This window comes from Penaeus chinensis, chromosome 28 (assembly GCF_019202785.1).
Source record: "Penaeus chinensis breed Huanghai No. 1 chromosome 28, ASM1920278v2, whole genome shotgun sequence".
In the NCBI taxonomy this organism is placed as follows: domain Eukaryota; kingdom Metazoa; phylum Arthropoda; class Malacostraca; order Decapoda; family Penaeidae; genus Penaeus; species Penaeus chinensis.
In genome coordinates, this window is record NC_061846.1 from 1,197,568 (window position 1) to 1,215,067 (window position 17,500).

Genomic DNA, 17,500 nt, shown 5'->3' on the forward strand with positions numbered 1-17,500 from the left:
TATATATATATGTATACATATCTATATATATGTTTATGTATCTATTTATATGTATATGTATCTATTTATATATATACATATATTTATATGTATCTATTTATTTATATGTATATGTATGTGTGTATCTTTTTATATATATATATATATATATATGTATATGTATTTCTGTATCTATCTATATATATATATATATTATGTATGCCTAGTAATGGTTACTGATGGTATCAAAAATGGTATATATCATATTCTCTCAAAAACAAAAAGTTTCATCTGCAATGCATTAACCAGTATTAAATAATCTGGTTAACTTGAAATGTTTTTCCAGTGATATTCTTAAAACTGTGAACCTTTTTCTAATGTACTGGGAAACAATAATAATTGTTGTCTTTATATTTTTAATTACATAAATCTTTATAGTTTGTGACAGTCAAAAGAGGAGATAAAGTATGCCCTTTATTTCACATGTCAGGTCCCAGGACTTCTATGATATAATATGTCAATTTATTCATGAAATACCTCTCCCCAAATAACCCTCACTGCAACCTGTCTATATATTTCCCAAGACACCAACTTATATTCAAAGTATCATAAAAGCAATTAAATTGGCATATTCATCATACAATGTAACTAATATCAATCAGTACTTCCAGTTACTAAATATCTCTTTTCAGAAATGAACTACATTCATAATGTCATTTGGATGAAAAGCTCTGTCGATGAAGTTCTTAGACACCCTCTCTTTGCTATATGTATCCGTAAGAGAAATGACAGAGATGTTTTCCTCTATCTCAGTGAGAGTAATCTCCTCATAGGCATAAAATTCCACTTCCACATCCCCAGTCATTAGGAATCCATTATCCGAGAAGACACCAGGGCAGTCCAACTCAAGCCACACAAAGAGCGCTACCTCATCGCTCCTGACAGTCATGCTGAAGGTCCAGTTACTGTGTTGGGTTTGGGTTGGGCCAGAGATGTTGTTCAACTGCGTTTCAATCAGAATTAGAATTAGAAACAGCGTTTAATCAAATATGAAGACATTAGATTATATAATCATATATGAAGACATTACATTATGTAATCAAATATGAAGACATTAGATAATGATAAGATAAAATCAAATACATGAAGCTACAAATCCTATCCATACTATTATATCATACTCAGGTATTTCTGCATCATCTAAACCATGATATCCAAACAGGAAGACCATCCATAAAAAATCCAAAATATTTGAAAACAAAATACCTTACCCAGACTACAGCATGGGGTAAGAAAGCATCTTTCGGCTTTCCAAATAAGAGGAAATTATCCGGCGCCGCAAGAGAACCATTGGAATGGTAAAGATGTGACACTACAAAACAAACATCTTCTTCATCATAGAGATCATATGTGCATAGCTGATCCATTTGAAGGTCTTGCCACATGTCTAATTCCATTACTAAACTGGCCTCAGACGGGGACTGTAAGGAAGTAGTGATTAACATTCAAATGTCAAAAAGTGTGTGATAATAATAATTGCTATATATTTCAATATAAAATTTACAAAATTTTATATACAAGTCATAATTGAGTCCTCAGTAACATCCAAATATATGTGTGTGTGTGTGTGTGTGTGTGTGTGTGTGTTTTTTTTTATGTGTTATGTGTTTATGTGTTCATGTGTTATGTGTTCATGTGTTATGTGTTCATGTGTTATGTGTTCATGTGTTATGTGTTCATGTGTTATGTGTTCATGTGTTCATGTGCGCATGCTGGTATGCGTGCATGTGTATATGCATGTATGCATACAAGTGCAAGTATCTGCACCTGCATATGTAAATAACAAATGAGGAATAACAAGCTCTTTCTCCAAAACTTACAACAAGAACAGTATCATTTATATTGTGAACTCTCTCCTTCCTGTCATAGCGATGCAGATCAATCACCAGTCGCAGATCATCAACAGGATGTACAAGATCACTCACTATGTAGACAAACAACTGTAAAAATAATCATACAGTATAAAATAAATTTGTTCAACTATACTTCCATAAATTTACCTACACAGCTCCCAATACAATTTGTCTCTTTGGAAAATTCTAATTCGGGGAGAACTTAGATAAGCTAATGGTCAGAATATAAAAAGTTATAAAGAAGCAAATATGCACAGGAAAAAATGGTATAATTATCAAAAGTATTAGTTCTTTATCACTTATCTCCAACAAAAATTGTGACTTAAACCTTCACTTAAAGAATCTATTAGTGAAACAGAAGCGAACATCTAGGTAATAATGAAAAAAAGAATGGTATCTTTGGCAAGTAAAACCTCTTCTTGTGCATCTCTAATTGGAGAAATTTGAATTCATAGACATTTCACTTATAATCAGAATAGTTGACAGAATATAACACCAACGTATGACTATGGATGTGCATAATCAAGTTGGATTCAGACAAAATAAAGCTTGAAAACAGTCTATAAATGTATACCTTTTCATTCTCCACGTACATCGAGACAAGGACTGGGTCAAAGAATTTCTTAACATAATAGTGAAGCATCTTCCAGCGACCTCCATACTCTGGAAAATCAGTGAACAATGAAAAATAATGAGAGAAATTTTGGAAACAAGAGATTCAGCAATATATATCCAAGTATGCAATATTTAAATTATAACTGTCTGTACATGTATCTAGAAGTTTATATTTGTCTGTGTTCTTTTCCCTGCCCATGTCTGTTTCTGTGATCATGTGTATGTCCATGCTCATGACTATATTCATGACTACATTTGTATCCATGTCTACATCTGTCTATATCTGCAACTGTATGCTTCTTTGTATTTGTGCCTTTGTGTGCTTGTGCCTACAAGTCTTTTTACACAACAACAGTACCTATGGAGGCCCAAGAAGCTCCCTGCCAGATATCATTTAGCTGCCAGTAAAGAGCTCCACTCGTGTACCCTTCTCCTTTCTCATTCAGATCGCTCATCGCACGACGGTAGAATTCTGTTTCAGTCTTTATAGCAACTGCCTGGTGAATCTGTTAGGAGTAATCATGTATTAAAACACTAGTCTAAGAATTAGCATTCAAAAATATATATATATATAGATAGATAGCTTGAAAATACACACTTAACACAGTTCCAATACAGGCTCTTTTGTTTCTCAAGTATTTAGTTCACCAGTAATCTCTTCTGAAATCATTTTTATACAAGCTAACCAATACAACATGAAACAAAGACTTTGTAAGATTTCACCTACAAGTACATATCTCCCCTCCCACTAAGAACTTCTCACACACATCACACCTGGCTGAGATACAGATAATATTCATAGACTTCAACAGATCCATCTTGGGGAGGCATGTGCATATGCAAGCCAATCTGCAATGCTAGTTCTGCCTGTCCACCTGGGTGGTGCTGACGGTGGTACATCATAGCTGACTCTCTGTTCCAGTCCTCTTCTGTAGTCACTGCCTTCATTGTCCTGATAACAGATTTTGAGTGACTAGTTGAATTTTATGATTTACTTTAATCATTATAAGGACTAATATTATCTGTCAGTGATATTCATTTCTTTTCTTTTCTTTTTTTAAGGACAGAATATCAGGTTTTGAATGCATATATACATACCTGAAGACAGGCCAAGACTGGAAGCCATACTCAGAGGCAAACCTCGTTCTTGGTGTAGCATGACCAAGCCAAGCATCACTCAGGTAATTGTAATAGTGGACTGTTGTAGGGAAAGAATAGTATGAAAATAATATCACATTATGTAAAACAGACACACCACATAAGTACATATGCCATATCCAAATCTGGTACAAAAAAAAACTACATAAATTCCTTCAATATCAAAGTGCCATATCCATTCAATTCATTCATATCTAATTCAACATGAAAATCACAAGTAGAATACATTACAGGTATGAAAATTCAACTAACCATCACCATACAGAGTACTGTACGGATTAACGGCAACGTGACCTTCTTCCTCCGATTCAATACCATTGTTTGGAGAACTTATCACGAAAGGATGACTGTCATCAGTTTCCACTGCCACTGTCTTTATTGTGTCTACATACAGCTTTATGTAGTCTCTCTTATAGAGCTCGAAGTCTGATGCTGTTCCATACCTATTAAAGATACAAGTAGATTTATGCCAGACTTTGGTCTTCTGTTGCTCCATAAAATCATTAAATAAATAAACACATTACAAAAGCAAGAATACCATCAACTATGATGTATGATTTCAAAATGCTGTGGTTAAATATAATTCACTTAGGAATTAAAACAAACTTCTAAATCAAAGCCTCTTATCACAAACATCCTAATGAACTTGTCAAGCTAACATTGGTTACTGATACCGTTTAAAAATTGCAAAGGTCATGAAAAAAAATTAATATGAAAAAATAAATTCATATGTGTAATATCAAATGTTCCTGTAGTAAAGTATATATAACAATCACATTATCTATTATATATGAATATAAAATAGTTGCAACGTGTACTGATTCTACAAAATTCCTACAGTCCAGCAAAACATTAAAGGTATGCAGAAAGGAGGAGAATAAGCCTGGTATGCAATATCAGATGACTAGGTATGAATGGCATATTTCAAAGATGATTAATATACTCTATGGCTTTTGAGTGAATAAGGATAAAATTTAAATTAAAATTCATCTGGAATACAGAAATCAAAATCTCTTACCAGTTGCCCCTCAATGCAGCCTCATTCTCATTGTTACCGGCCCAAAGGAGAATGCTTGGGTGATGTTGAAGACGCTGAATCTGCATTTTGATTTCCATCTTTGTTGTCTCAAGGAATGGTTCATCGACAGGGTACATACTGCAAGCAAACATGAAATCCTGCCATATAAGGAGTCCAAGCTCATCTGCAATCTGTTGAAGGTACGAGAAAAAAAAAATAATTTAGTTCCTTGCTTTGTAAGAAGAGAAATAAAGAAAAAACATTTGATCTGAAGATATTTTATACCTTTTACACAACAGTTTCAGAAAGGCAAATTCCATATCGCCCTCATATCACTGCTTTACTCTACATATAAAAACTAGTGGGAATGCCAAAATGCCACAATACCTCATAAAACACATCAGTCTCATAGATGCCTCCACCCCACACTCGAATGCAGTTTTGATGAGTATCAGCCGCTGCCTTCAAAAGTTCCCTTGTGTAATGTTCTGTCACCATCTCTGGCAGTACATGAGCAGGTATCCAATTGGTGCCTTTCATGAACATTGTAATATTGTTCACTATCACCCTATAGTGCCGACCTGTGGGGAAACAGAAACTAGCATTATTGATGACTATTATTGTGAACTTCATTTTCTTGATAATGAAAATGTTTCAAGTATGCTAAGCATGACTGATGAGTTTAAATGAAAACTGATAACAAAAATAACAAGTTTATCCTTACACTCATTTTATCTAAAATCTCTTCCTCAAGAAGTGTCTCCAAACCCACATTTAAAAATAGGACAAAAGATCTAAAAAATCTTCCTTTTCAAAAAAAAAAAAAAAAAAAAAAAAAAAAAAAATTACCTTTGGCTGGATCAGCTTCATCGACATAGTCTTGGTTCAGATCTACCGTTCGGAACCCAACCCGTACACTTGCACTGGACTCCTCGCTCTGGTCCTTGTTCTTCCAGACAGCCGACAGTTCATATAATGGCTGGGAACCATAACCATTGGGCCACCACATCTCTACTTGGTTCTGGGTGTATATTCAGTGGAAAATGTTTATATACAGTTAACTATGAGCTTTATCTATGAATGTAAAAACTATCGATTGGAAAATTCAAGAAAGGAAATTTTATTTCATTAAATCCTCTTTTGTGTATGGCAAAGTGGACAATATTGAAAAAGAAAAAAATCTCCATGTATGCTATAGCTTTATAAAAGGTATACATTCATTTAAGTATTGTTAACTCTGAAAATTACATTAACATACCTCTTCAAGGGTGAAATTTAAGGTGAGCATTGTCTCATACTTATCAATGACAGCAGTGACTGTATACTTCATGCTAAAGATATCTGCCAGAGACACATACACACTTCCATCCATTTGTCTTTGTTCAATGGCTGAGTCACACAACACCTAAATCATGGACAAAGTGATAGAGATGAAGTTATCAGAGTATCTTCACAAGGTGGTATTCACTTTTAATTAAATCTGGAAAATGACTCTGCATGCTGAAAACATTACTGTGAAAATATCTTGTTCTTAGACTGATCATGTAGGCATATTATACATCATATTCCATTTTAGAAGCAATTTCTCAGGTAGCTGAGAAACACACCCAATAACTATAATAATAATGATGATGATGATGATATAAAAGTGATATTATTGCTTTCATCTCCAACTTCCAATGACCTGCATTACCCAAAGAGAAATGGAAAATGATCCCATCAGAAGGCTATACCTTTACAGTGACATCCCAACCAGGTTTGAAACTGTGGTCTGGGACTGAAGGCAGAGTAGACGTAGGACGGGCAGTAAACATAATGTTTTTGACAAGTAAAGAGTTCCATCCAACTATGTGCCAGTCTTTCCTGTTAAGGAAAAAATATATATCATTCAGATCCGAAGACTATTTACTTGTGCAGTTTCAAGGTAGAAAAGTGAAAGTCATAAATAATAATGATATATGCATATGGTGATATATATTTCAGAGATCCTTCAGAAAAAGTACTCTATTTTAAGTATCTAACACTTGTCAAATCAGAATTAGCAGAAAACCATACAATTCAGTGATCATTCATGTTCAACCCACTTATAAAACCCTAAAGGGAAAACACCATTCACACAGAAAGAAAGCACTTATTACACACCAAATCCCCGAATTGGCAAAGGCTGGACCCCAATCCCAGCTGAAAGAGGCCTGCATCTTGCGAATGTGGTTGGCGTGGCATATCCCTTTGAATGCTGGATCCACACACTTTGGTGGAACTATGTAGTCTACAGCCTGTTCATTGTACTTCTGGGTGGCATACTCACTGGGCGATCGGAATGCAACATCGAGATTTACTGTTGTGCCCTAAGAAGAAAGGAGATGCGGACTTATATGTTATAAGCTTTTTTACATTTTCTTTGTCAGTTCAATGTGCATTTTACTCTATTTTCAATTTACATTTAATTACAGGATGCATTCCCTTACAGTGACAATCTCCCATGCAAAGGGCAAAATCATATTACTGTGTTGATAAAAAAGGGACTATACATGAAATAAATTTACTCAATAAACTTCTCAATATACTTCAATATATTTCTGCATATAATCAGCCTAATATAATTCTCACCCATTTCCTTCCTGCCCCCTTTTACTCCCATTCTCACAAACCTCAAGGTAATCCTTCACATCGAACACATATCTGACAAACATGTTGTTTGACTCCCCCACAGTCTTGGAGTTGACCACAACCTCGGCTGCTGTGTCTAAACCCTCAAAAATCAGTGCTACTCGTTCATGTTCCACTAATTTGGGGTCAACTGCAAGAGAAGGCATTGCACACTCTAAATACAGGCATATCAGTTAGAATAATAATAATGATTATGATAATAATTATGATGTTGATAATAATACTAATAGTAATAATAGTAATAATAGTGATGATGATGATGATGATGATGATGATGATGATGATGATGATGATGATGATGATGATGATGATGATGATGATGATGATGATGATGATGATGATGATGTTGATAACAGTAATAACAATAATAACAATAATAACAATAACAATAATAACAATAACAATAATAACAATAACAATAATAACAATAACAATAATAACAATAACAATAATAATAACAATAATAAAAATAATAATAATAATAATAATAACAATAATAATAATGATAATGATAAGAAGAAGAAAAGGAATATTATGAAGAAGGGAAAAAAAGATAATGATAAAAAATATAATTAATATAAATAACCAACAATAAAAACAACAATACTAAAAAATACAACAGCTCTAATCACCAACCTACCTACAACCACAAAGAAGAAGAAAAAGAAAAGAAGAGAAAAAAAAAAATCAGCTTACCGTCAAATGCCGTAGAGTAGGTCCAGTTATCATTGGCTACCCAACGGTACTCGAAATCATTGAAGCGATGGTAGAAGTCGCCCCCATTCAGAACATTGGCTAAGAGGAGGTCAGTGTACACCCCCCCTGGCACGGTTCCTCCAACCTGGATGGCTGCAAATTGAAATCGTTCATTATTAGCGTCATTGGTTATCACTTGGTCAATTCATTAAATTTACAACCCAGAGAGGGTTTATATTCTGGAAAATTTAGACATTGAATCACTCAGTGGTGGTGGCGGTAGTAGAGGTGGTGGTGGGGGTTGAGGATGTGGAGGTGGTGATGGGGGTTAAGGAGATGGAGGTGATAGTGGTGGAGGTGGAGGTTAAGGTGATGGTGGAGATGGATGTGGAGGTGGTTGTTGAAGAGGTGGTGGAGAAGGTGGAGGTGATGATGATGATGGTGAGGATGATGATGGTGATGGTGAGGAGGAGGATGGTGATGATGGTGAGGAGGAGGATGGTGATGGTGAGGAGGAGGAGGAGGAGGATGGTGAGGAGGAGGAGGATGGTGGTGATGGTGAGGAGGAAGAGGATAGTGGTGATGGTGAGGAGGAGGAGGATGGTGGTGATGGTGAGGAGGAGGATGGTGGTGATGGTGAGGAGGAGGATGGTGGTGATGGTGAGGAGGAGGAGGATGGTGGTGATGGTGAGGAGGAGGATGGTGGTGATGGTGAGGAGGAGGATGGTGGTGATGGTGAGGAGGAGGATGGTGATGGTGAGGAGGAGGATGGTGGTGATGGTGAGGAGGAGGATGGTGGTGATGGTGAGGATGAGGAGGATAGTGGTGATGGTGAGGAGGAGGATGGTGGTGATGGTGAGGATGAGGAGGATAGTGGTGATGGTGAGGATGAGGATGGTGGTGATGGTGAGGAGGATGGTGGTGATGGTGAGGAGGAGGATGGTGGTGATGGTGAGGAGGAGGATGGTGGTGATGGTGAGGAGGAGGATGGTGGTGATGGTGGGAGGAGGATGGTGGTGATGGTGAGGAGGAGGATGGTGGTGATGGTGAGGAGGAGGATGGTGGTGATGGTGAGGAGGAGGATGGTGGTGATGGTGAGGAGGAGGATGGTGGTGATGGTGAGGAGGAGGATGGTGGTGATGGTGAGGAGGAGGATGGTGGTGATGGTGAGGAGGAGGATGGTGGTGATGGTGAGGAGGAGGATGGTGGTGATGGTGAGGAGGAGGATGGTGGTGATGGTGAGGAGGAGGATGGTGGTGATGGTGAGGAGGAGGATAGTGGTGATGGTGATGGTGAGGAGGATGGTGGTGATGGTGAGGAGGATGGTGGTGATGGTGAGGAGGATGGTGGTGATGGTGAGGAGGAGGATGGTGGTGATGGTGAGGAGGAGGATGGTGGTGATGGTGAGGAGGAGGAGGATGGTGGTGATGGTGATGGTGATGGTGAGGAGGAGGAGGAGGATGATGGTGGTGATGGTGAGGAGGAGGAGGAGGATGGTGGTGATGGTGAGGAGGAGGAGGAGGATGGTGGTGGTGGTGATGGTGATGGTGATGGTGATGGTGATGGTGATGGTGAGGAGGAGGAGGAGGAGGATGATGGTGGTGATGGTGAGGAGGAGGAGGATGGTGGTGATGGTGAGGAGGAGGAGGATGGTGGTGATGGTGAGGAGGAGGAGGAGGAGGGTGATGGTGAGGAGGAGGAGGAGGAGGGTGATGAGGAGGAGGAGGAGGAGGAGGAGGAGGAGGAGGGTGATGATGAGGATGGTGGTGATTGGGGTGATGGTGATGGTGGTGATGATGATGAGGAGGAGGATGGTGGTGGTGGTGATAATGATGATTGTGATGATAATGATGATGAGGATGATGATGGTGATGGTAATGATGTGGTGATAACGATCTTAATACTAATAACAATAACTTAAACAGCTTTAACAACTACACTAATAACAATAATGGTGATGACAATAGTACCAATATCATTATAACAACCTCACCCACTTCTGCCCTGCCCCCCCCCCCCCCTTTAAACCCCCAGAATACACCGCCAACTCACTGCCATTCCCATTCCTCAGCGACCAATTAGACGGAATCATAATTATCGTGTCGTGTGCCGTGTGAGTGCTGGCATAGGCGACATAGGCGAGGTAACTGGCCACAGCACACATTATGGCCACGCAGAAGAGCACTGGGCCATACACACGCCACCACGGCCCTTCTCTGCGGGCCTCTCGCTCGCGGTTCAGGGGGTTGGGGGCCATGATTTGCTCTCGCCTTTGCCTTTGCCTTTTCTGTCTCCTTTTCTCTTTCTCTTTCTCTTTCTCTTTCTCTCTCTGTTTGTTTTTTTGTTTTTTTTTAATTGTGTTACATGTCTATTTTTGGTCTAATTTCCGTACACTGTTTTATCATTTCATGATATTCTTTTCTCGTCGTTATTTTTTTTCCTTTCTTTTCTTTCTTTTCGGTAATGTGGGATCGCATCTGGTATATTTTCAAACTTAAACTTCTACTTTACAATTGAATTCTAAGTGATTTCTATTGCTGAAAAAAAAATGTAAGAAGTTTACATTTTTTCTATACCAAGTTACCATCATACTTCTGAAAAAGTTTCGCCTCCAAAAAAAAAAACAATTCAATTTATCACAATAATCTTCTACAATAATCCCAGTGTAAAATTAAAAGTAGCATTCACTTTCTCAGAACTATCACTCTCTGTCATTCTGAAGAAACGTTTCGAAAACCCGAGTGTATTCGCCCGCTCCCGCAACACTGATGGCATAAGGTGTATAGCATGTCTAAACAGATACCTTATCTGTACTGATAGCTTATCTAAATAGATTCTCTTCCTCCATGTGTTTCTCTGTTCAATTTGTTTATCAAGAAGAGTAGGGGCTGTATGGATGAATGGGGGGGGGGAGGTGTGTGTGTGTGTGTGTGTGTGTGTGTGTGTGTGTGTGTGTGTGTGTGTGTGTGTGTGTGTGTGTGTGTGTGTGTGTGTGTGAGAGAGTGTGTGAGTGTGAGTGTGAGTGTGTGTGTGTGTGTGTGAGTAAGAGTTGTGAGTGTGTGAGTTAGAGTTGTGAGTGTGTGAGTTAGAGTTGTGAGTGTGTGAGTTAGAGTTTGAGTTAGAGCTAATGAGAATGAGTATGCGTGCATGTGTGTGGGCGGGCCGACGTGTCCTTAAATGCAGCCAAATGGAGTGTTCCCACACACACTGCATAACATCCCCTTTTGTATCAGTCACAAGCCAAATTGGAATCAAGCGAAAATGTCATATTTTCCTTAAAGACTGATACCTAAGTTCTTTTAATCTTTACAAGAAACACGTATGGGGTGATAATAATATTTTCTTCATAATTACCAATAATGCCTGCCAAAGCTTTACTATTAATAGCTCCAGTTGCCTGTAATGTAACTGAAAACCTGCGAACCATTTAATCAATATGGCCAAAATACGCTAGTTATTAATGTTAACCATTCTCAGGTGGAAAAATACTGGTAAAACTGCGCTCTTCCAAATATATAAAAATAATGATAAATAAATATATAAAAATAATAATAAATAGATATATAAAAATAATTATTTATAAATATATTAAAATAATAATAAATAAATATATAAAAATAACAATAAATAAACATATAAAACTAATGATAATAAAAAAATAATAATAACAATAATAATAACAATAATAATAATAATAGCAACAACGACAACAACAATAATAATAATAATGAATACTCAAAATACAATATACTTACAGCCATTTCCGTTAGTCAAAGACCAGTCAGCCTCACGCACTTGATGACTGTAAAAGGCCTTAGAAGCGGAAATTGTCCCCAACAGCAAAATTACAGACTTCCTGAGGTCCATCTTGAAGGCGCGTTTCATCACCTATTCGAGAACAAAAAGTTACTGCATTGTTAGAAAATTATTTTATTTATATACTTATTCATTTATTTATTGGGGGGGGGGGTTGCTTCAGGATCTATGTATGTTGGTTTGTTAGTATGATCATTTATAATCTGTGTATGTGTCTGCGATGTTTAATGCAAGGTCTGCATATATTGGCTTATCATTACAGCCTCTAACGTTCTATATTTATGCTTCTCCTCGACGCTTAATTCAAGATCTACATATACATTGACTTAATTACCCACACTCTCTAACAATCTATCTCTGTTTCCATATTCAATCTAATCTAATCTAATTAAATTTAATGTTTTCTGCGATGTTAAATCAAAAACCTATTCACTTTGGTTTAACTAACCTCCCAGAGCGAGAGTTAGAAGCACACTCAAATGACCACCAACTGAGTACCTCTCTATACAGACAAAAATCTATTAATGAGAAAACCAACACTTGTCAGCGAGATAAGTCAGATCGCGCTGAAAACCGGTGCACGTGGCGTGAGCTCCTGTGAATGTACTTGTTAATTTAAGTTGTCATTGTGGTGCAACCCCCCCAATCCTTTGCCCGTTGTTGTCGTGGGGGGGCTTAGGAGACGAAGTCTGAGACCCAATGATAGGGAACTCCTCAACCTTGGGACTCAGCCATCGACTCAACTAATTTTACATAGTCTTTTTTCCCACTCATACTTTTCGTTTCAATTTCTTCACCAATCCCTTCTACTATCCACCTCCTAAGGTGTGAGCCGTGCTGAAAGGATGAAAGGCTGACTTTATGTCAGTCCTGAACGGCCTGAGGGAACCATGGGCACGGTATTCCCCTGCCATACCTGGCCCTTACCCCTCAAGGGGACCCTGAGGGGTGGACTTTTTTTTCCCTAACATACTCCAGGCTTATCATGGCCAATAATGAAGACATAATCCCAATCTTAGGGGTAATGAGGCTTGTCCCTTTATCAAATAGCCCCAATCCCGGTTCTCCTTTGACCACGGCTCCGAACACTGCAACAACTCCCCCATCATCAATGCATACTAGTACAGTATCAACCCTAATCAACAACCAACCCCCAGGAGACATTTCTACTCTACCAACATGCTCAACTTCAACACCTTTACTCCCACAACCTTCTTCATCAACCACCCCATCTCCCCTTATTACTACCTTACAACCTTATTGCCCACCTCTCCATAACACTACCCCCCTCAACACTACTCCCTCCTCCATACGTCCCCGCACTTCTACTACCCCCACCTCTACAAGAATCCTAAATACCCTATTTAGCCCAGCCAAATGGGACCGATTTTTCGTGATCCCTCCCACAGCTCCCTACTCTCAAAACACCCTCCTCTTCCAACAATGTCTCCAAAAACAAGTAGGCAAAGTCTCTTTCCGTAGCCGACCCGACCACTCCCGTCTCGTCACAGTAACAACTGAAAACCAAACTATAGCATTAACAAAACTAACTGATCTATGTGGTAATCCCATCCCTACAGAACCTCATCCAACCCTCAATACTTGCACCGGAACAGACTCCCCAACAGATTGCCCAATCTATGACAAAGAATGGTCAGATTGTGGAGAGGACTTACTCGCTTGTCTCACAGACTATGATGCAACATATGTACAATGCTACTCCATTCCTCCCAGAGGAATTCGTAAGAAATCCATCAACATTGCCAAAATTACTTTCCGTAGACATGACCTTCCCTTTAATGATTACATAGGTGGGGAATCCCTACCTGTCCGACCATACCAACCTCCTCCTCGTCAGTGCCAAAATTGTTGGCGTTTAGGACACCCAGCCAAACACTGTCATTCCACAGCCAGATGCCCGCTATGTGCCCAACCTGGCCATACTCGATCAAACTGCTCTGCACAATCACGCACATGTGCAAACTGTGGCGGCCCCCATAATGTATTTTATAAAGGCTGCCCCACCTACAATTTTGAGTCTGAGGTAGCAACTCTCAGATTCAGACTTGGACTCACTCTACGTGAAGCCAGACAGGAAGCACGTCGACGAGGCTTTTCTCTTACCCCCCTACTCCAGTAATGTCGCTCACTCTGCCAACCCCCTTACCTCCCAAGCTCCTACACCCTCTCCTAAACCCAACCCCCTTCCATCTAACTTCCCCTCTTCTACCTCCTACCTTATGCAAATTCTTTTGCCATCCTAAACCCAGACACCCCAATCTCTACTACAGCCCCAACACCTTCCCCTCTCCCTCCACGCACTACCCGCAGCAGACAGAATAAACGTTCCACCCCCTCTTCCCCTACCTCATAATCACCTCCACCTTCCTTTGCCCCTATTTTTCAGACACCAGACTTCTCTTCCCCCCCTCACAAGAAAACCTTTATCTCACAAAACTCCCCAACCAACTCCACTACAGAAACTCTTGAAGATATCCAGAACTACATAATCGAGTCCCAAACAAATACTCGTCCACCTTCAAATTCTACAACTCCCGCTCCCTCCACACTCAAAGTGACTGCCGATATCCATCCTCCTCCTACTCATATTCTCCCTACACCCAATCCTCCTACCCCATCCCAACAAAACCCATTCCCCCTGACTCCAGCCCCACCTATATTAACCCTCCCACTATCCCCTCTATCCCTTCTATTCCTTCCATCCCTTCCACTCCCTCCTGGATACACACGTGAATCCCTGATGTCACAAGTACTCTCTTCCCCAGACCATCTACCTCCCGACACCCCTCCTGATACAACACCACCTCCCCAACCTCATTCTTTATCCCACCCTCTAGTACCTTCCCCTTCAAATTCTCCAACACGCATTGCAATCTTTGCCAGTAAATCAACGAAAGTATAACTATCCTTCATTGGAACATTCGCGGTTTCCGAATGTTCCTCTTTCAGTCCCACATATTCTATTGTCATGCCCACGTCCTCCCTACATAGACATCCCAATTTATCAGACATCCTTACAGAATCTCACATTTTCTGCTTTGACAACCTGTTTTCCTTCCTCAAACGCATATATCTAACCCCTTTACATTACCTCATCCGACCCTAACCCATTCACTCACCAATTCCTTAACCCAGCTTTAACAACTAATCACTAACCCAACCATCCTTCACTAACATTAACTATAGTGCTATATGACCTTAGATGTCTAGCACATTTATTTGCTTTTAACCATTAACCATTGTGGTGCATAGGAATGTTGCATGATCTTGATGCATCTTCCTTACAAAAATTAAGTAAAAACGTTTTTTTTTTTTTTTTTTTTTTTTTTTAATTTGTTTATTTATTAAGTTATTCTTTACCATGATCTGATTCTCGAGGGGGAAAAAAATAATTGTTTACGATATATCAGGTGATTTCGGGAAACTTTGGTATTTTATTTGTTTGAAATTTGTCTGCATAAATTCTTTTTTTTTCCCTTACATACATTTCCGAAACCCTGAGAAAGACCCTTCACATTGAATCATTGTTTTCCTGTTAAAATTTCTCTAAATTATAGAGATATAGAATAATTAGAACACTCCATATACTATACACTATATATACCTATATACATATATACATATATATGTTATATTATATATGTGTGTGTGTGTGTGTGTGTGTGTGTGTGTGTGTGTGTGTGTGTGTGTGTGTGTGTGTGTGTGTGTGTGTGTGTGTGTGTGTGTGTGTGTGTACATACATACATACATACATACATACATACATATATATATATATATATATATATATATATATATATATATATATATATTACACACACATCATGTATAAAAGTCACACGGAATTTCACTTCAAATTCCAGCGCCAAAAACCCTTCTGTTTACGAATGAACTCGCCTGTTGTCAACGGTGATCTTGTACAATATTTTAACGTCACTCCAATGCATTACCTACTAGGACAAACGTATGAAACAGCACAACATGATCTCTTTAACAACGTGTATATCACTCAATGAGAAATAATGGCATACCAGTTTAAACACAGCATGAATAAAAAACAAGAAATGCACATTGCAAATAAATAAACATGATAGAACCATAGTCCGTGTTGCGCATGATTATGAAATCACCACAGATTGAAGAAAAAAAAATATGCAACACGAATTATCACGTGTATTAAATATAATGTATAACTGAGAATAACATAAATGTAATAAACATAATGTATAATAGAGAATAACATAAATATAATGTAATAAAGATAATGTATAACAGAATAACATAAATATAATATAATAAACATGGACTATATAATATAGAATGATACAGATATAACGTAATAAACATAGAATGTATAATATAGAAAAACAGATATAAAATAAGAATGGAATGCCAGCACCTACGTCTTCCTCCCCATGGCTGTCGAGAGCACTGAGCGTCAAGAGAGGGTTTACTGTGTGGTGTATTTTCCCGTTACTTTAGGACCTTATTCATCCGTGTCTCGTCCGTTATGTGTAGTTTTAGCCCTTTTATCTGTGTTGATATTTTTGTCTATTATTAAGAATGTTTTTTATTCTATATTTGATTGTTTTCAATGGCTTTCTCTGCGTAAAATGGATTTATTGGTATGATTTCAAGCTTCGGGAATGGCATGCAGCGAGAAGTAGTCTTTGCTCTCTCATCACTATCAACACATAGTAAAATAGATATTGACATAACCTGTAATAAAAGTAAGAAAACATGCCCTACCTTTCCTCGCCAGGATAATGACATTGTATAATCTACAATCCTCCATATAAGAGGAAGATTGCCAGAATGTAGTGTATCCGGTTTGCTGGTCGAGGACGAGGCGCTCTTCGCTCTATCACAGTGGTTATTTGTTCTGTTAATAGATTCAAATTGTATGTATATGTTTATTATTAATGTTATTGTTGTTATACTTAGTAGTAGTAGTAGTAATAGCAGTAATTATTATTATTTTTATTATTATTTTATTGTTATTATTATTATATTATTATTATTATTGTTATAATTATTTTTATTTTTATCATTATTTTATCTATTATTATTATTATTTTATTATTAATATTTTATTATTATTATTATTTTGTTGTTGTTGTTGTTATTGTTATTGTTATTGTTATTGTTATTGTTATTGTTATTGTTGTTGTTGTTGTTGTTGTTATTGTTGTTATTGTTGTTATTGTTGTTATTGTTGTTATTGTTGTTATTGTTATTATTGTAATTATTGTTATTATTTATTATTATATCATCATCATCATCATCATCATCATCATCATCATCATCATCATCATCATCATCATCATCATCATCACCATCACCATCACCATCACCATCACCATCACCATCACCATCACCATCACCATCACCATCACCATCACCATCACCATCACCATCACCATCACCATCACCATCACCATCACCATCACCATCACCATCACCATCACCATCACCATCACCATCACCATCACCATCACCATCACCACCGACACCATCACCATCATTATTTTAGTATTACTATTATTGTTGTTATTATTATTATTGTTGTTATTATTATTATTGTTGTTATTATTATTATTGTTGTTATTATTAT

General features: G+C 37.9%; 1 protein-coding gene across 4 annotated transcripts; it reads right to left on the reverse strand.

Moving 5' to 3' along the window:
* Positions 1-381: 381 nt before the first annotated feature.
* LOC125040165 (beta-mannosidase-like) lies at positions 382-16,750 on the reverse strand. 4 transcript variants are annotated; one of them, XM_047634687.1, is made up of 18 exons: positions 16,636-16,750; positions 11,805-11,937; positions 8,050-8,202; positions 7,335-7,483; positions 6,826-7,031; positions 6,417-6,546; positions 5,942-6,088; positions 5,533-5,704; positions 5,071-5,264; positions 4,684-4,874; positions 3,918-4,108; positions 3,606-3,705; positions 3,282-3,459; positions 2,866-3,013; positions 2,467-2,555; positions 1,860-1,979; positions 1,251-1,460; positions 382-982 (listed from the first exon to the last, which is right to left on the reverse strand). In XM_047634687.1, the coding sequence occupies exons 1-18, from the start codon at positions 16,657-16,659 to the stop codon at positions 668-670; spliced, it is 2,850 nt and encodes a 949-aa protein (XP_047490643.1). In that variant the 5' UTR covers positions 16,660-16,750; the 3' UTR covers positions 382-667. The 4 variants fall into 4 exon arrangements, with proteins under 4 accessions (XP_047490643.1, XP_047490644.1, XP_047490642.1 ...); XM_047634688.1 differs by lacking the exon at positions 16,636-16,750 and adding an exon at positions 16,290-16,555; XM_047634686.1 differs by lacking the exons at positions 11,805-11,937; positions 16,636-16,750 and adding exons at positions 10,102-10,586; positions 10,738-10,811.
* Positions 16,751-17,500: the final 750 nt, after the last annotated feature.